Source organism: Macaca nemestrina, chromosome 9 (genome assembly GCF_043159975.1).
Source record: "Macaca nemestrina isolate mMacNem1 chromosome 9, mMacNem.hap1, whole genome shotgun sequence".
NCBI lineage: Eukaryota > Metazoa > Chordata > Mammalia > Primates > Cercopithecidae > Macaca > Macaca nemestrina.
In genome coordinates this window covers 124,656,790-124,677,419 of record NC_092133.1, presented here as the reverse complement: position 1 = coordinate 124,677,419, position 20,630 = coordinate 124,656,790, and the positions used below count along the sequence as shown (strand labels likewise).

Here is a 20,630-nt window from a genome sequence, read left to right as displayed (position 1 = left end):
GATCTTATAAAGGTGCAATAAGTGTGGCAATAAACAGACTGAGGAAGGCGTAAAGGGTCTGATGTGAAGCAGAGAAGGCAGAGTTTGCTGAGGGTTTGGAATAAAATAGAGAATGGCCATGAAGATCTGACCAAGGAGCTCTGAGATTGAGAAGGAATTAGAACAAAGGCCATAGGCAAGTTGAAAAAATTGGCAGAAAATTTGAAGAGGAGAGTTTCAACAAGAGATGATCAAAATTAAAAAAAAAAAAAAGGAAACAGAAAAATAAGGAAGAAATCATTTTAAACTTCTGAATCATGACCTTGGGTGTCATTTTAAACTTCTGAATCATGACCTGGGACACCTTGGGTGTCCCAGACTGAAGTATCAGAGAGTCCAAGGCCCCAGAGGCACTGTACAGAAACAAGAGCCAATGGAACTAAGACTGTCACCACCTCTCCAGCTTAGGTACTTACCCATATACAATAACTGCTGTAAATCACCAGATATTCTTCCTTTAGTAGTAAAATATATGATTTAATATATACATATTTAGATACTTTAAAAATAGAAATAATTTAAAATCATAAGAATACAATTAAAAATAAAATAATTGGAGCTTCCATTTTTGTCTTCAATATTCAAAAAGAACTGCTTTGTTGGAAACTTTTTTAACCACATGAAATTCTCTTGAATGCATTAATTCAAAGTCTTGAATATAGTCATACTGTATATAAAATCTGCCTTAGTGGAGACCCAAGAAAAATAAAAGCAAGCCCTCTTTGTTAATATTTTACTTAACTGCTTTTGAATGATTCAGGCATGCGTCAAGAAAATTTCCTTTAAAAATGATCAAGTAGTAAATAAAATTTGAATGTTTGGTGTCATTTTCACTTACATGCTTTGTAGACCTGTTTAATGCGACATTCTGGGATGATGGACAATGTCCCCTATGTTAAGTATAGTAGCTACTAGCTACAGAGAGCTAGTTATTGAGCATTTAAAACATAACTGAGAGGCCGGGCGCAGTGGCTCATGCCTGTAATCCCAGCACTTTGGGAGGCCGAGGAGGATGGATCACAAAGTCAGGAGATCAAGATCATCCTGGCCAACATGGTGGAACCCCATCTCTACTGAAAATTCAAAACTTAGCCGGGAGTGGTGGCACGTGCCTGTAGTCCCAGCTACTCAGGAGGCTGAGGCAGGAGAATTGCTTGAACCTGGGAGGCGGAGGCTACAGTGAGCCGAGATTTCGCCACTGCACTCCAGCCTGGGCAACAGAGCGAAGCTCTGTCTCAAAAACAACAACAATAATAACAACAACAAAAACATAACTGAGAAACTGAATTTTTCATTTTCATTTTAATTAATTTAAATTTAATAGCCACCCTATTTTCACACTTTTGTAGTTATGCTCATTATAATTAAATGCTCATTTTCTTTTGCCACTCTTCCTCCAAAAGACTCAAAGGTCCCTAAGGACCCATAATGCCTTATACATTTTTTGACATAAAACAGATTATCTTTCTTCCTCTCTTCTCTCTCTCTCTCACTCTCTCTCTCTCTCTCTGTCTGTTTTCTCTCTATATATATTTCTGAATGTTTACAGGCATTTACTTAAGCACCGATATTAACAGGCCACTAATTTCTTCTTTTTTTCCCAATACATATTAAGTGAATACCTGGAAAACACAAATTACTATAATAAGTTCTGTGAGGAATTTATGACATGTTTCATGATTTGGAGTTTAAGGTTTAGTGTTCTGCTACTGGCATATACCAGGCTGAGAGGCACAGAGTTTGCGTACTTGAGTACTGCTTGTGTGAAATCACAGCTTGTATCAATAACTTAAAATTGATCATTAGAGAAATTCAAATCAAAACCACAATGAGATACCATCTCACACCAGTCAGAATGGCCATTATTAAAATGTCAAAAAATAACATGCTGGCATGGTTGTGGAGAAAAAGGGATGCTTATACACTGTTGATAGGAGTGTAAATTAGTTCAACCATTGCAGAAAGCAGTATGGCAACTCCTCAAAGAGCTAAAAGCAGAACTACCATTCCACCCAGCAATCCTATTACTGGGTATATATGCCCAGAGTAATAGAAATTATTCTACTGTAGGTCAGGGGCAGTGGCTCATGCCTGTAATCCCTGCACTTTGGGCAGGTGAAGTGGGTGGATTGCTTGAGTCCAGGAGTTCAAGACCAGTCTGGGTAACATGGTGAAACCTTCATCTCTACTGAAAATTGAAAAAAAAAAAAAAATAGCTGGGCGTGGTGGTGCATGCCTGTAGTCCCGATTACTGAGGAGGCTGAGGTGGGAGAATTACCTGAGCTCGGGAGGTTGAGGCTGCAGTGAGTCATGAACACGCCACTGCACTCCAGCCCGAACAATTGGAGTGAAACCCTGTCTCAAAAAAAAAAAAAAAAAAAAAGAAAGAAAGAAAAAGAAAAAAGACATCATTCTATCATAAAGACACATACATGTGAATGGTCATTGCAGCACTATTTACAGTAGCAAGGACATGGAATCAACCTAGATGCCCATCTATGACAGATGGTATAAAGAAAGAGTGGTACATATGTACTACGGAATATGCAGCCATATAAAAAGAAAAAGATCATGTCTTTTGTGGGAACATGGGTGGAGCCGGAGGCCATTTTCCTCAGCAGACTAACACAGGAAGAGAAAACCAAATGCCACATGTTCTCACTTACAAGTTGGGAGCTAAATAATGAGAACATATGAACACAAAGAAGAAAACAACAGACACTGGGGTCTACTTTAGTGGGGAGGGTGGAGGAGGGAGAGGAGCAGAAAAGATAACTGTTGGGTACAAGGCTTAGTACCTGGGTGACTAAATAATCTGTACAACAAGCCCCCGTGACATGTGTTTACCTATGTAACAAATCTTCACATGTACCCCTGAACCTAAAAGTAAATAGAAAAAACAACGAATTTCTAGGGTACATGTGCATAACGTGCAGGTTTGTTACATATATATACTTGTGCCATGTTGGTGTGCTGCACCCATCAACTCGTCAGCACCCATCAACTCGTCATTTACATCAGGTATAATTCCCAATGCAATCCCTCCCCCCTCCCCCCTCCCCATGATAGGCCCCGGTGTGTGATGTTCCCCTTCCCGAGTCCAAGTGATCTCATTGTTCAGTTCCCACCTATGAGTGAGAACATGTGGTGTTTGGTTTTCTGTTCTTGTGATAGTTTGCTAAGAATGATGGTTTCCAGCTGCATCCATGTCCCTACAAAGGACACAAACTCATCCTTTTTGATGGCTGCATAGTATTCCATGGTGTATGTGTGCCACATTTTCTTAATCCAATCTGTCACTGATGGACATTTGGGTTGATTCCAAGTCTTTGCTATTGTGAATAGTGCCGCAATAAACATACGTGTGCATGTGTCTTTATAGCAGCATAATTTATAATCCTTTGGGTATATACCCAGTAATGGGATGGCTGGGTCGTATGGTACATCTAGTTCTAGATCCTTGAGGAATCGCCATTCTGTTTTCCATAATGGTTGAACTAGTTTACAATCCCACCAACAGTGTAAAAGTGTTCCTATTTCTCCACATCCTCTCCAGCACCTGTTGTTTCCTGACTTTTTAATGATCGCCATTCTAACTGGTGTGAGATGGTATCTCATTGTGGTTTTGATTTGCATTTCTCTGATGGCCAGTGATGATGTGATGAAAGTATAATAATAATAAATTAATTAAAAAAAAAAAGAAGAGCAACAGAAGAAATACATAATCCTGTAATTGATGTGCCATATTTTATTTTCTTAGAGAGTTACCATTCTTCCCATAATACTAGATTGGATGGTTTTAGGTTAATAGATTTTGCAGTGGACCATTATAATCATTCAGGTCACTTGGAAAATTTGCAAAAATCACTTTTCAAGTGTCCCGATTAATGGAAGTAATATTTTCATTCCCCATCAAATGCAACTTACTTCCAATTTGTGGTTTAATAAAGCACTTCAGACTTTCCTAAATTCCTTTTCAATATTACATTACATGGTATTTTCTGATACTTTATCAAGTTTGTATCTGCAAGACTAGAATTCACAGGCAGTTATTTTTCACCAGGATGAAGACAGCCTTCAGGACACTGCCTGTTCACACTTGTAATGCCAGCACTTTGGGAGGCTGAGGTCTGCTGATCACCTGAGGTCGGGAGTTCGAGACCAGCCTGGCCAATGTGGTGAAACCCTGTCTCCACTAAAAATACAAAAAATTAGCTGGTCAGGGGTGGCATGAGCCTGTAGTCCCAGCTGTTTGGGAGGCTGAGGCAGGAGAATTGCTTGAACCTGGGGGGCGAAGGTTGCAGTGAGCCGAGATCGTGCCACCACACTTCAACCTGGCTGACAGAGCGAGACTTTGTCTCAAAAATAAAATAAAATAAATAAGTAAAATAAAATGAAATAAAATTATGGTTCATAGCAACATTGTAAAAAAAAAAGAGGAAAAAACAACGAATTTAAAAAAATTGTGAGCTGTATCAATAACTTTTGTTCAGTGATTTGACCCTCAGAAATTGAAAAGATAATGGAACATTTCTTGGTATCTAATAACTTAAGAATTTAAGTCTCCATAATGCAAATTCTGTAAAAAAGTAAATTATATATAAGTTCCGATCCATATTATCATTGAATATGGATCCCATTGGCATTTATACTTAATACACTATTAAAATAACTTCACACTGGTGATGTACTGAGTGACAGTTTGACAGCTCGAAATTCTAATGGGACATGCACATCTCTTGTACAACTAGGTTTCAAGCTGTGTTTTGCATATTTACAAGCTTGGGACATAGTGAAACTTACAGCAGGGATCTAAAATTTAATTGCAGTTGAGAAACATGAATCATCTCTTTCCATGGAATTTAATTAAACATTTCCATTATTTTTGTTTCTAACTTACCTGTCAAGGTGTGAATTAAGGTAAGTACAGTAATAAAATCTAAAATGAAATTAAACAATCAATTTTTTAATCAGGTGGTCACAATTAAGTAGACATTGATAAAAATTTGTACCAAATAGAATGCTTGATGTTATGAAATGAACAATTTTTTTTTAAAAGCATTTAAAACATGTTTTTCGGTCAACATTCACCACTGGAATTGGGTCTCAACAGTGAAATGCATGGTTTGCCTATATATATATGCTAGTATCTGTCCATGTATCAGTATAAAAGCACAATGATGAATAAGAAAACATTTTTTAAAAAGAATTTAAAATATAACGAACCTGAAAAAATATCGCTCAATCTAAAGAGAAATGTTCCACTTTTGAAGGACCTCATCTTTAAATGTTGGGTTTTTCTTTAAAACATACAGCCTTAGGACCTGTTATGTGATAATCAGAAGAAGCAAAAAAATTTGACTGCAGCATATCTGAACTTGTTTTAATGGAGGTTTTGTGGGCATATTTTACAGAATGAATCATCCAAACAACATTAAGGGAATTAATTTTTGCCTCATACAGCTCCAGGTACTTAGAAAGTGCTCAGTAAATATTGGTTGAATCAGTAACAGTATGGAATTTCATTTTAGGGCTACTGCTATCAGCACCTGGAATAATCCTCTCTATTCTCTTTACTACGTAGTTAAGCCATCAGACCTTTAGATTGTGTTATTCTTGATGGTGAATAGGAAGTGAAATGATTAAGCTTCCCTGCCCTCGAAGAATGTTGTCTTACTTGGCTCAATTATTGATTAACAGTACCCTGTGAGCTTCCAAGTAATTTGGTAATGTTACCACAGAGACTAAATTAGTATAAAGTATTAAGTACAGTTTTTAAAATTAAACTAAAAATAATTTTTAAGGAAACTTTTTCTTGTTTGAAACATCAAGTATGTATAGTGATACTTGATTTTTAATGTTGAGTCTCAACGTGTACCTCCCAGATTTATAAGAAGCCAGAGAAGGATTCTGGAAACTTCCATGGAAACAATAGTACTGCCATGACTGGGTTATACATCTGGGGGAAAGGAGAATTGAGAAGATTATATTTAACACAGAAGTTGTTTGGAATATATATACATAGTTTGTTGTTGTTGTTGTTGTTGGTGGTGGTGGTGGTTCTGAGCTGGAGTCTCGCTCTCGTTGCCTTGGCTGGAGTGCAACAGCATGATCTCAGCTCACTGCAACCTCCCCACCTTCTGGGTTCAAGCGATTCTCCTACCTCAGCCTCCCAAACACCTGGGATTACACGCGCATGCCACCACACCTGGCTAATTTTTGGATTATTAGTAGAGATGGGAGGCAGGCAGATCACCTGAGGTCATGAATATTTCAAATTATAGGAAAAGCTACCAGAGACAGGTCAATGGAATATTTATATAATTGAAAATATGTTTTCAACAGGTGCAGTTTTGGTATCATTTGTCTCAACATTCACATCTCTCAGTTTTTACAAGAACATCTCTAGATGGAAACTTGCAAAAGCAAGGCAAAATAATCAGATTCTCCGAATCTCAGTGGAGCCACGCAAAAATTGATCTCATTGCAAAAGCGGGAGAATCTACTCTACCTTTTCAGGTAAGCACATAAGAAATTAATACCATTCAACAGAAGACACTTTATTTCATGCTAATCCTTTCAGATAACAATATAACACATATAGCTCATACCTTTTCAGGTAAGCCCATAAGAAATTAATACAATGCGACAGAAGACACTTATTTAATGCTAATCCTTTCAGATAACAAAATAGTACACATAGCTCATGAATTTATTCAACATTAATGAAGCAAACACATTCAGAGATCAAACACACGATCTGGGATGAGTAGAGAGATTGTTTTGACTATGCGCTCAAGAAGTGTGTGTAGAATAGTGGCAAAAGTGGAGATAAGAAATGAATAAGATGGCAGAGAGAAGAGTACCTTAAAATGATTTCTTTTTCGAAGTAAAGATGTTGGATTATATGATGTAGTGAAAATAAAATCTGACTTGGGCTGTAATATATTAATCTTATTGTCTCACTTTTTGCTGCCTGGTAACATTGAGAATGTTATCCACCTTTGGGAAGTGGAGGACATTATATTAAGTGAAATAAGCCAGGCACAGAAAGACAAATACGGCAGGTTCTCACTCACGCGTGGGAGCTAAAAAGTTGATCTCATGGAGGCAGAGAGGAGAATGATGGTTACTAGAGGCTGAGAAGGGCGGTGGGGAGGAGGAGGTTAGGAAGGGAGGTTTGTTAGTGGTTAAAAATTGTAGTTAGAAGGAATAAGCTCTAGTGTTTGATAGCACAGTAGGCAACTGTAACAAGTTATTGTGTATTTCAAAATATTTAGGAGATAAGATTTGGAGCATTCCCAACACAAAGAAATGAGAAGTGTGTAAGGTGATGGATATCCCAATTACCTTTATCTGATCATAACACAATATATGCATGTATCTAAATATCACATTTACCCCTTAAATATGTACAACTATGTATTAATAAAATATAATAATAAAAGAAGGCAATTGTATCTTGTCAAATGGGCATTCTAATTTCTACTCTCTTGTACATAAGTCTTCTGGATGACATTTGAAAAGAGCAATTTTGGAAACTAGATTGGATGGAGTGGAATATGATGGAGAGCACACTGTTTTGGAGTCAGGTGGTCTGAGTTTTAGTCTCTGCTCTGCTTATTGTTTGCTAAATGACTGTGTAAATATTGTCTTTGAGCATCAAATTTCCTAATGTGTGAAAACCAGTGATGATAAAAGCAATACTCCAGGGGAGTCTGAATATTAAAGATGATATAGCTAAAATGGCAGCCATGAACATGGGCTCTGGAACCTTGGGTTCAAGTTAAAGTGTATGATCAGCTGGGTGCAGTGGCTCATGCCTGTAATCCCAGCACTTTGGGAGGCTGAGGTGGGAAGATCATGAGGTCAGGAGATTGAGACCATCCTGAGTAACATGGATTAGCCGAGCGTGATGGCACGCACCTGTAGTCCCAGCTACTGGGGAGGCTGGAGCAGGAGAAGCACTTGAACCCAGGAGGTGGAAGTTGCCATGAGCCGAGATGGCGCCACTGCACTCCAGCCTGGGCAACAGAGTGAGACTCCATCTTAAAAAAACAAAGACAAAAAAGTGTATGATCACAGACAAGTTACCCAAGTCTTCTATGCCTCTTTCACTAGTAGGATGTGAGGATAATAGTTGGGGCTTTAAGGTCATCTCGTCCTCATTTCTGAACAAATTGAGATAAATATAGAAGTTAAACAGGTAGGGAATACATATTTTGGAGCAGATGGCTTTAGAATGTAGAGTCACTTGTTTAAAATAATGCTTGATCTTAGAATAAATAGAATTACCCAAAGAACAACTGACTGTGCTGGAGAAATATAGAGCTCATACTCTAGGAGAAGTCTCTTACCATTAGCCAGAGATAATATCAGAATGCATGCCTCCTGAGGACAGACTGGCTCCCAACAGGGGGTGTTGAATGGGAGAGGAGGATAAGTCAAGTTCCCCCAGGTTACTCTTCTAACTTCACAGTCAGCTAAATCTTCCTCCTGCTACAGAGTGAGGGGTGAGTAACAGCAATGTTACTACAGGGAACTGCCTTCCCATGGAAGCAGGAAGAATAGGGAATAAGCATCAACTGTAATCAATTACTGTTCTCTACTTTATAGAGTTATTGTGAGGATTATATGGTGTATACTTGTAAAGCACGTGGAAGCGAATCTGGCATAGACACGGGATTTAGCTATTTTTATTGCTGTGGTTATTCCTTGGATATTGTCTGGAAATAGTAGACACTCAATAAATGTTAGTATTCTCTGTTTTAAAAAGGGAATTTCTGCTTGATCAGAACTCTAGGCTCAATCATTAAAGGCCTCTTCACTCAGTGACAGTCTCCAACTTCCCTTCTCAAAGATCAATTTATTCTATTCTCATATTTAATGGAAAAAGACATCGTGAATACTAGCAGCTCTTAATTGGGAAGCATTTGACGCAAAGGCTGGTCATGAAATCATTTTGGTGTCAATCTCCACTGCAAGGAGCAGGGCAACGAAATCAGAACAATTTGATCTTTTGCCTCCTGCATTTATATTCTATAGAAAATTGTTTTCATTCAGGTTGCTTTTAGTTAGAATGAAACTCACCAAGAAGATGGTTCAGAGTTTGTCATTAATTGACATATTGAGAAGAAAACAGAATGTCCTTTCTAGCAGTAGGTAATTTAGAAATATGAGTTGAAGCACATGCCATTTCTGTCTACAGCTGGAAGCTCTCATTGACCCATCACCATTACTGAAGAGTTTCAGTGAATGCAGTTTTTGTTTTCTGTTTAATGTTCTCCTTTTTGGATATAGTAATGATTTTGCTTTGCAGTGCAAATGGATACTATCCCTTATTATCTGGGGGGCATATTAACTAGTTTGTAGATGGGCAGTGGTTTGGTTAGATTCTGTGATTTTGTTGCAATGGATGTATGAGGGTTTCTAACCCAGCCCTGCTGTTCCCTCTCCCTTCATCCCCCTGCTGGTGGCTCAGTACCTTGTGTTGCTTTTTCTCTCCAATCAGCCTCAATGCTGAGTTCTTTCAAGGTCTCAGTCATGTTTAATTCAACCCAGAGAAGCTAAGATTTTTCCTCTGTGTCTCCCCACTTAATCCAGTTATGAGTTGGCTACAGCACATGTTTATTTTGGAAACTACAGATGAGTAAAAGAAAAATAAAAAAAAATTCCCTCAAATTTCACTCTCAAGAAGGCCATGACGGCCCTATAATATCTAATCAGCAATTTAGAAAATTAAATTTGGAAAGCAATAAGCTTTTTAAAAATGAGTTTAGAAGCAAAACCCAAGCTGCCCTGAACCACTGTGAGGCCTTTAGGCAGCTCCTTTCATGATAGGTTTGATTTGACAGTGCTGCCCCCAATCTCCCAGAGGGTATCATGTAATAAACACTCTCAGTGTTATGTTACCATTCTCAGCTCTAAGCTATTCACATTTCAAAACTCATCTGGCCCCAAAGACTTTAGATAAGGAACTGTGGACTTGTATTGACGTTCTGTTGTGAATTAGTCTGGATTTTATACACACACAATATAAATAAATAGATACACTGGCACAGATATATACATGGTACTATTCAATACACGATTATCGCATGTATTTACTATTAAATATTTCAAACTAGTAGTTAATACAGAGAGAAACAAATACTCAAATGCACCTCAGTATTAACTAATGTTAATATTTCATTTGCTTATAATGTTAAAGTTTGTTTGCTCATGAAGATGCAACTTTTGTCTTCCTTGTATGTCTCTCCATCCCATTTCTTATCCTCTGGAAAAAAAAAAAAGACGCTAATATGTTGGCTTTAACCTGATTTCTCTCAGTGTATTTTTAAAGATGTGAAAATATACGTGAGGATTCTAGCTAAGTACAGTTCTACTTTGTTCTTTTATCAACAACAAATGAAAAAGATATTACACCTACAAATAGTTAATCTAGCTTTTTAAATATTCAAATATTTAAAGTTTGTCTTCTTGGAAATAGGCTAGTATTTAAGGTTAATAGCCTGAATCATTTAAGGGTGACCTTAGTCATTGCCTAGTCATCAGTTCCATGTAACTGAGCTCTGAACATATTTATACAGTACAGTGTAACCCAGTCCAAATATTGGAAAGAAGAAAGACATCAAATCATGTGACCTCTGTGTTCCCTTTTAGCCATGAAATTCTGATTCAGTGTGGTTCTTTTGATGTCAGTTGTAGACAATATAACAGAATACATATTGCTTTGGGTTTCATAGGAAATCAACACCCCTAATTAGGTAGGGCATTCGCTCTTCTTGCTGGCAAAGAATTAGGTTTACTGTTTATTCTGTAAGAACAGCAAATTAATGACATTTCAATATTCCCTCCATTTCTTGTGAGAGTTTTATTGGAAAAATTTAGGCCAAAGAGTTAATAGTAATTTTCAAACCTGTTTTAACTTGGCCTGCTCACTTGCTATGTTCAGCTTTTCACATAAATATATTCTTTTAATATTTCTTTTCCCCCTAACTGCTGTGCTGTTTTCGTATCTCAAGGTGGCACTTTTTCTGAGTAGTCCATTGATTTCAAGTAGCTCTACTTGCTTCGAGCTTCCCATTAAAATGTAATTGTATCATATTTTAGATTTCGTTTTAAAATGACCCTTTTGTGAAATTTCCCACAATGATGGATACCATGTTCTGTCTTTATCGGAGTCAATGATATAAATCAATAACAATTTCCTGACATTATTTGATGATTCAGTGAAGGGTAAGATTCATAACACAAAAGTAAAAGGTGATCGAGTCTCCGTGAAGTTGCTGTGTCCTTGGCCTGCTTAATCTAGAGCTGCATGCAATCTCGTTTCTCCAGGCCGCCCTATTCTGCAGCATCCACTAAAGCCCAGTTATCTCTTTATTTCGTTAGAGAGACACAGGATGGTGTAATCATTAATGGCTCAGCTTACGTATTTTTCTTACTTGACATGTGATGCTCAACCAATTGCTTCTATAATATGTTTCTTTCACTTTAAAATAAGATGAAAATAGCATCATCTTCACAGGATTAAAGCAAGTGAATGTGACTGGCATGTAGTAAGTGCTAAATAAAAGATGACTGCTGCTCTTATTATTGATACCATCATCATCCTTCAAAAATTAATATATTCCTACTCCTCTCTACTCCTTCTTACTGTATTTCTATTTTCTCTTGGATTCATATTCATTTTTTGCTCCTGTTATTTTTTTGAAAACAAGATTTCTGTGTTAATTGTGTATTTTTCTGGAAAAGCACTTGAGTTTTATACTTATAAAAAGTAATCACTTGATTGTGAACATTTATGAATTTATGTGCTTCCTGAAAGCAAGAAATTGTTTTATTCTTAGGGGGAGTAATATAATTGAATAAAACAAAAATCAACAAGATCCCAAAAAATAGTTTTAGGAGAGAGAGTCATCTAATTTAATTTAAAATGTAAATTCTCCAATTACCTTGAGAATCTTATCAAATGAGGTTTTCACTCTTCCTCCATCCGTGGTTGAAACAGCTCTTCTGAGTGACCTCTTTCTCACTCACTGATTACCAGTTGATGCTGACTGTAGTTCCAAAAGGAAATTGGTCACAGCATTTTATATACACACACACATACATATATACACACACGCGTGTGTGTGTGTGTGGTTTTGTTAAAACCAGCAATAAAAAAAAAAGTAACAACCATGATGATTTTGAAGCCATGAAATGGTCATTATTTACAGGTATAATGTACATTTCTTGAAGGAAGTAATTGCTTGTATTTTAAAATTTGTATGATTTTAATTAATGGTAGAATTACAATTTCTAATTGTATAATTATGAATTTCATTATGTAGAAGTAAGCAAAATGTAGACGAACTAATATTACTTTTATTTGGCTTTTGAAGTTGGATTTATTCTTCCATTTTACTATGAATATCTAAAAGAACCTGGTGGTTCCCTTCAGGTAAAATAATGGAACTACATTTTAAAGAGTACCTCATCATTTTACTTCACCTCATCCCAGGGCCCACGCATTCCATTCAAATAATGTGAGCAGGTACCTTTTTAGGAGCATAGAGAAGTGCCTCAAACAGTCGCTTTTTTCCTCCAGTTTTCTTTGAGTAGCACAGACCTTCAAATATGATGGTCAACAAATGCTTGTCTAATGAGTCTGAAGAATTAAGCATCTATTTTAATGGACATCAATGCAAGATGTATTATAATAACAAATTTAGAAAAACTCTTTCAAACGTAAAGCTGTCCAAAAAAATCACAATCACTTAATGGTATTAAACACAATATGTCTCTAAAGTTCAATACTTGTGTATGTTTTACCAAGATCCTTCTTCAAAACCTGTGTTATTTTCTGCCTCTGGCATGAAGGCTACGCTTCTTAGTTGGTTAAGATTCTACAGAAACCATCTCTAATCAGAATCTTAAAAATTATTATTATGTACATTACATTAAAATATCAAAAATTGCAAATAAAGCAACAGTCCCTGCTGACTATCCTCATCACCCACCATAGATTTTGTATTGAGTATTTATAGATAACAATTTATTTTTACTTCCAGTCCATTTTCTATTTACTTAACATGTATGAATGTACCACATATACTTGGAAATCTGAATGGTTGGATGTTTTCAGCCTAAGTAATATTATACTATAATATTTTTCTGTAACTTAATTTTTTACTCCAAAACACATGTTAAATTTCTTTCCATAATGACACATGTAGATAGATGTTATTTTTAACTTGTATAGTATTTCTCACTATTGATTGATTCACATGTAAGTTCTTTCCTGTCATTTGTCATCAAAACTAGCACTGAAATAAACATTCCTTCACAGGCCTTCATGTGTATACCTTTGAGTGTCTCTCTAGGATAAATGCTAAGAAATTAACTCAATTTTTATGGTCTATGCAATTTTTTTTAATAGATGCTATCTAGTTGCTATCCAATTGAGCTGTACCAACTCATGAAATTTTTCTCTCCATCTATTATCTGATTCATTTGTTGTTCTCTTAAAATCTTATAGTCCTATAACACCCATCAACATTTTCTTTTATTATTATTATTATTATTGTACTTTAAGTTCTAGGATGTATGTGCACAACATGCAGTTTATTATATATGTATCCATGTGCCGTGTTGGTGTGCTGCACCCATTAACTCATCATTTACATTAGGTATATCTCCTAATGCTATCCCTCCTCCTCCCCCCACCCCACGACAGGCCCCGGTGTGTGTTGTTTCCCTTCCTGTGTCCAAGTGATCTCATTGTTCAGTTTTCACCTATGAGTGAGAATGTGTGGTGTTTGGTTTTCTGTCCTTGCGATAGTTTGCTGAGAATGATGGTTTCCTTCATCCGTGTCCCTACAAAGGACATGAACTCATCCATTTTTATGGCCGCACAGTATTCCATGGTGTATGTATGCCACCTTTTCTTAATCCAGTCCATGATTGATGGACATTTGACACCCATCAACATTTTCTAAACACACCATGCACTTTCTTATCTCTGTGTTTTTGCTGAAATTGCTGCCTCAGTTTCTTGAGGTAAAATATTTTGCCCAACAAAATTTGGTATCATGGAGGCTATTACTTCTCCATCAAATCTTTTCCCAAACTCTCATTATTGGCAAAAAGAATGAATTGTCTTCTTTGAGTCTCCTAGTATCTTATACTTATTTCTTATACAGCATTTATGATGTAGTATAGTGAATGTATCATACCAAGTGTAAGAGAGAAAAAGTAATACCGTTTTCTCAGTCATCACAAGGGGCATGACTGGAACCCCTATAACAAAAGACAGGTTAAAAGGAAAAAAAGTAACAAATTTATTAATATTTTATGTGACATAGGGGCCTTCAAAAACAAAGGCCCAAAGACCAGGGAAAACTCTCTATGTTTATGCTTAGGTTCAAAGATGAGTGGACACTCATGAAGAAATATAAATGGACAAAAAGAGTATTATCTCATTGTAATAAATTGGAGAGAACTGAGCAGAGATCTTTATTGGCCTCTCTGTGTAGTGTCTGTTTCATCCAGGTATAGATAGGGTAGGACACCAGTTACATGAGGTTCTTATGACCTGTTTTGAGGAGAAGTAAGCCAGATAATTGCTTTATAGCTGGCTCTCACAAAGAAAAGAGAGGGGAAGTCAGAGAGTGACTCCAAGGTGCTATATTTTGGGATAGCATGTTCTGAGCCCTGGCACAAGTAAATTTAATGATCCTTGAGATTAGAGACCCTCCCTGATAAGATAGAGATGTACCTTCTGTCTGTGTCCTGGACTGGTGGTCCACTATATGGGTTCATAAGATTCCAGGCATAAATTACTTCTTCCTTTCCCTCCTCTCTCTCTCTCTTTTCTTGGAATAACAACATAATAATAGGAGTAATTAACAAGAAAACAAATTAAATCAGACATTATTCAGAGTGTTGGAATAAATTAAACTTAAATAGATGTCTCTGAGTGCTTGAGCATATGAATATTATCAACCACTGTATATGTGGTTATTGGTGTGTGCTTTACTACGTTGAGTACGTTTCTGTGTATGTATATAATATATATTATGTTTCTATGTATGTATATAATACTTAAATATTTTAATATGGAAATAAATCATTGCCTCCAGCACACTCATTACAAATGAATTCATATCTCAATTAAATTGAGTTGTAAGCCACACAGTTGACTGCTCCAAAGAGTTCATTATAAATGCATATGACTCTTAATGGCTCCAATGGGAAGAGATCCCTTCATTAATGATGAATGTTACCACTTTTAATTGAAACAAAGTTACCTTTGGCATTAAGGTTACATAAGATGCTGTCAAAGCCGTTATGGCTTTATAAATTTAAATTAGGATGTTCTGGTCAGAACAGGTTTCTAAAATTAGATTGGAAAATGGGACAGATGTAAATAGAGTTCCTCTACACAAAGAAATACGATTGTAAGACATTACTTTTGTGATGTGTTTTTAACAGTTTTATCTTTCTGTAATTATAGTTAATTTTGGAAGCTACTGTTTTTTCATCAAATGCTACTGTTGCTCTAGATGACATCAGTGTATCCCAGGAATGTGAAATTTCCTATAAATCACTACCAAGGACCAGTACACAAAGCAAATGTAAGTTTTTCCTTGTCACTGTTGCTATTTTAAACATTGAATTAAGCTCTTCTCCATATCAAAATATAAAATATGTTAGAGTCACGAATACCTAATACAGCGTGTGGATTATATCACCTGTTCTTGAAACCTAAGATATATATACATTTTTTAAATGGTAAACATCTGGTCTACCATAGTCTAGTCCTTAGCCCTGTCTTCTGGTAATACGGAAAATGTTCTATGCTTGCAGCTGAAATTATTACATCCAAATATTTAAATTATAAATGTTATGAAAAAATTATAATTGTTTTGCATGTTTTAAATACACTTTTTAAATATTCACATCTCCATTAATTTTATTCAGAACTTCAAATGAGCATGTAATAGTATTCATATTTAAGAATCACCCAGGAGTTCAAAAAAAACAAAAACGTTGTGTTTGGAAAAATGATGTAAGGCCAACCAAAAATTTAAAACTAGACCTTAAAATTCTGTGTTTCTATTCAAAATTTAGTATTTTCAAATCACAGATGGAGTTTGTCTAATTCTTTGACTAAATTTTTTGGAGAGAATATCAATTAAAGGCCAGAAATGTTGCCATAAAAATGAATCTCATATAGGCAACTATGTATTTTAAAACCTAATCATTATTTAGATTCTGGGATCAGTGTACACACTGAAAGAGTTTACAGTGTATCTTCGTTTACTTTCTTTTCCCAGTACTAATTGATGTTTCTCTCTGACCACTCCTACCCTCAGATCTCAATAAATAAGTAGACAATATTAAAAAAAGTTTTCTGAAAAGTATCACACTTTATTTTTCTTAATCTATATCTGTGGAAAGTATTTGCATGTGAAAATCAGACATAGTGTATATTCCTGAGTTATATTTACTTACACAACATACTTAGTGAGTGGAACAGTTGCATTCTTACAGGAGCTGAATGGGCTATCAAGAAAAATTTGGGGCACATGATTCTGGATTGAGATGAAGATTCGAGAATTTTTAATTAAAGGTCCTTTATTAAAGACATCTTTCATTCGAGAGATTGTATATTTCTGGGTACTAACTTATATTGGGTTAACGTGCATTTACTTTATTCAGAATGCGTGTTCTGCATGCATAATAGACCGTTCTAAGCTCTGTGTGTGTGTTCATGCAAATATGTGTTCATGCAAGTGTGTGTTCATGCAAGTGTGTGTGTGCATGTGTGCACATGTGTGCCTGTATGTCTGCGTATGTGTGTGTCCATGCATGTGTGCATGCATGTATGCATGTGTGTGCACGTGTGTGTGTGTATGATTCTGATAGACACTGAGGAGTGCAGAGCAGCAGATTTAATGATTTAAAGATTCACGAGTTCGGCCAAGCGCAGAGGCTCACACCTGTTATCCCAGCACTTTGGGAGGCTGATGTGGGCGGATCATGAGGTCAGGAGATCAAGACCGTCCTGGCTAACTTGGTGAAACCCCGTCTCTACTAAAAATACAAAAAACTAGCCGGGCGTGGCGGCTGGCGCCTGTAGTCCCAGCTACTTGGGAGGCTGAGGCAGGAGAATGGCGGGAACCCGGGAGGCGGAGCTTGCGGTGAGCCGAGATCGCACCACTACACTCCAGCCTGGGCGACAGAGCGAGGTTCTGTCTCAGGAAAAGAAAAAAAAAAAAAAACAAAAAACAAAAAAACACTTCTACTAGTTTTTAAAGTTTAAGCAGGATTACCTTATTTTTGTTGTTTAATTAAAGATTTTCTTTCTCCGAATTAAATACCACATCACCAGAATCGCAATAGCTGAACGGCATTTAAGTTGACATTGAAGAGCATACCCTTGTAATGTAGTACTTGGAAGTGTAGGGGAAGAAAGGTGTGACAAAAACCTTTCCTCACCCATCATAAGGGCCACAGCTGACACTCCCAGAATGAAAGACAGTTTAATAGGGGAAAAAGCATAACCAATTTGTTTATCAAAGTTTTACTTGACACAGGAGCCTTCAGAAATGAAGATGCAAAGACCCAGAGAAAACCATGTGTTTTCTTTTATTTTTTCATTTTTATTTGTTTTTCAGCCCCTTTTCCTAGTCAGAAAACTGTGTATTTTTCTGCTTAGTTTTGGTGAAGAACAACCAACCATTTTAAAATGTGACTGGATAAAAGGGTATGATCCAATGGTAACAGATTGAGCAGGGAAACTTAGCAAAGCCTCTGTGTTCAGAGTCTCCTTGACTCCTTTGTGTAGAATTTCCCACCCCTGGGAACAGGGAAGGACCCCTCTAGAATGAGGCTCTTGTTACCTAATTTCAGGCAAGATAAGCTAGATAATTTCTTTATGACCAGTGCTCACAAAGAAAGGTCAGGGAAGATCAGAGTGACCTTGCTCCTGGGGTACCTCCGGATCTCGTTCAGTTCAATGTACTTTGGGGTAGCCTTTCCTGAGCTCTTACCAAGACAAACGTGTGGTTAAAGGTTTTAAATCATTCCTAAAGTTAACCTTAGCTAAAGTTATTGAGACTACTTGATCTTGCTTATGGAGAGTTCTTTTTCATAAATTCACTCAGGATTCATGGATGCGTGCTTCTATGTGAACAGCAGATCAGTTGAATTGATTATATATCTAATTAGGACAAATTACACGAACGATTCCTGAAAGATCAATGGATGTACATAAACGAAAAAAAAGGGTTTCTTATTGTTTTTGCAAATATGTCCAGTAGACAATTATAGGATCTCATTTGTAGAATTCAGTATTAGTGATGGGCAGAAGTTTATGGAGAGAAACTGAAAGGAATATTTAAAAACGTGCCATGCTCCATTGACAGTAAATTGTTATGTGTATGGAGCAGAATGGCCAAAGATTTACCCAGATTACCCAGACCCTGTACAGGACTTGAAGCTTTTGAAATCTTTAATTGGCATAAAAATGGCCGCACCACTTCAAAGCAGTCTTCGAGCTGTAGTTTTCTGCTCACAGCTCACATGATGAAAATCGCAAGTACTACTTTGATTTCACCTTTAATCAAGCTGCTTCTCCTTCAGAATATTTAAAAGCTAGTGTTGATGAAACAATTATGCGTTCTGTTTATTTGTTAAAGGGAAAGAGCCTGTTTTACGCTCTTAATCTCAATTTTGAAGCCAGATTTGTGCCAGGTGAGGATGCAGGTTGTATTTCATTCAGGAAGATCCATGGTTTTCCACCTGAGTGCCCAAAGGGAGCACATGACACTAATTGCTGTGAGTGCATTACTGACTCCTTCGGCAAATATTTATATGTACATATTTACTCTCTGAATGTAAAGTGCATACTACTCAAGTGAGCATTGTTTGATGAAGACAGAACAGAGACCTCTTCCTGATGGAAATGACTTGCCAGTGAGAACAAACCAGATTTGCTTTAAGCTAGAGGCGATGAATGAAAACGTCCTGCTAACTTTCAGTTTTGCTGTGTCGGAGTATAACATTTGAAATAAATGCAGGATAGAGCTCAAAACACAGGAACAAGGATGTATCTAGCCAGTCATAGAAAAATAAGTACCACATGATACCACTTATATGAGGTATCTACGTCGTCAAGTTTCTAGAATCAAAGAGTAAAATTGTGGGAACCAGGTTCTGGGAGGAGAGGAAGTGGAAAATTACTATTCAACAGGCATACATTTTCAGGCAAACAAGATGAATAGATGAATAAGATCTAGACATCTGCTGTATAACATGGTACCTACAGTCAATAGCAATGTATTGTACACTTAAAAATGTGTTAAGGAGGTAGATCTGGCTGAGTGTGGTGGGTCAAGCTGCTAATCCCCACACTTTGGGAGGCTGAGGTAGGTGGATCACTTGAGGCCAGGAGTTCAAGACCAGCCTGACCAACATCGCAAAACCCTCTCTCTACTAAAAACATAAAAATTAGCAGGGCATGGTGGCACATGTCTATAATCCCAGCTACTGAGGAGGGGCAGGTTGCAGTGAGCTGAGATCATACCCACTGCATTCCAGCCTGGGTGACAGAGTGAGACCCTGTCTGCCACCCCCCCATAAAAAAAGGTAGATCTCATATTTTCTTATCACAAGATATGTATTATGAACATTTCTTTATTAAATTATTTTTAACATCATAGTATTCTTATTAAGCACTTGCTATTTCAGTACAACTAGCAGTAGAAGGCTCTATAATGCTTACGAATGTTATTTCAAATGATAGTGTACAAATAAATAGTTCTGTGGTCACAAAACTGTAGACCCTGGCTAGTTCTATATATTTTGCCACCTTTGAGAGTCTCCTTTCAGTTTGTCTTTTTCCAGGGCAATGCCTCCATTCTTTCTGCATTCTACTAAAACAATACTAAAACTATCGTAGCATCCCTGAAAAAGTAATACAGAAGAAGAAGAAAAAAAAGAAGGGTGTGTGTTGGTGGATAAGCTTTTCCGGAAGTATTTAAATAACTGTGCTATTGAACACAATAAAAAAGGCAAGAGGAAAAGCAAGAGAAGCATTCCATCTTATTGATTACCCATACCCGAGGTGTAAACCAAGGTGGTTTTGAGTCAGGACAATGGAGGAACACAGACATTTTCCGGAAGTGTGGTGGAGCAAAGAGTTGGAGAGACTCTTTCCTCTGCATTCAAAACATACATGAGAATGATGAGAACAATCAGGGCCATTGCTGAGTGCTAATACATTGGCAAGCAGCCATGCTCTGTGACCCACAAGAAACCTTATGCGCATCTTTTCTATATCAAGAGATTTGGTAAAGAAGAAAGTCTGATCATTTCCCTCAAGAAATGTAATCTGTTACAGAGATCTCAGAAATAAATCTGAACATAAAAGACCAATTAAGTTTTGATAAAGGCACCAAGAGGACACAACAGGGAAAAAACAGTCTCTTCAATAAATGGTGCCAGAAAATCTGGACGTTCCCATGCGAAAGAATGAAATTGGACCTTTGTCTTACAGCATCCACTTAAATAAATTCAAAATGTAAGAAAGTCCTATA

General features: G+C 36.8%; 1 protein-coding gene across 4 annotated transcripts in view; it reads left to right on the top strand.

Moving 5' to 3' along the window:
* The window catches only part of LOC105488276 (MAM and LDL receptor class A domain containing 1), a 1,027,522-nt gene that overhangs the window by 410,638 nt on the left and 596,254 nt on the right, over window positions 1-20,630 (top strand). For all 4 annotated transcript variants that reach the window (XM_071070418.1, XM_071070419.1, XM_071070417.1 and 1 more), the window contains 2 exons: window positions 6,385-6,558; window positions 15,542-15,662. In XM_071070418.1, coding sequence (XP_070926519.1) covers window positions 6,385-6,558; window positions 15,542-15,662 — 295 coding nt within the window. The remainder of the gene's footprint in view (window positions 1-6,384; window positions 6,559-15,541; window positions 15,663-20,630) is intronic.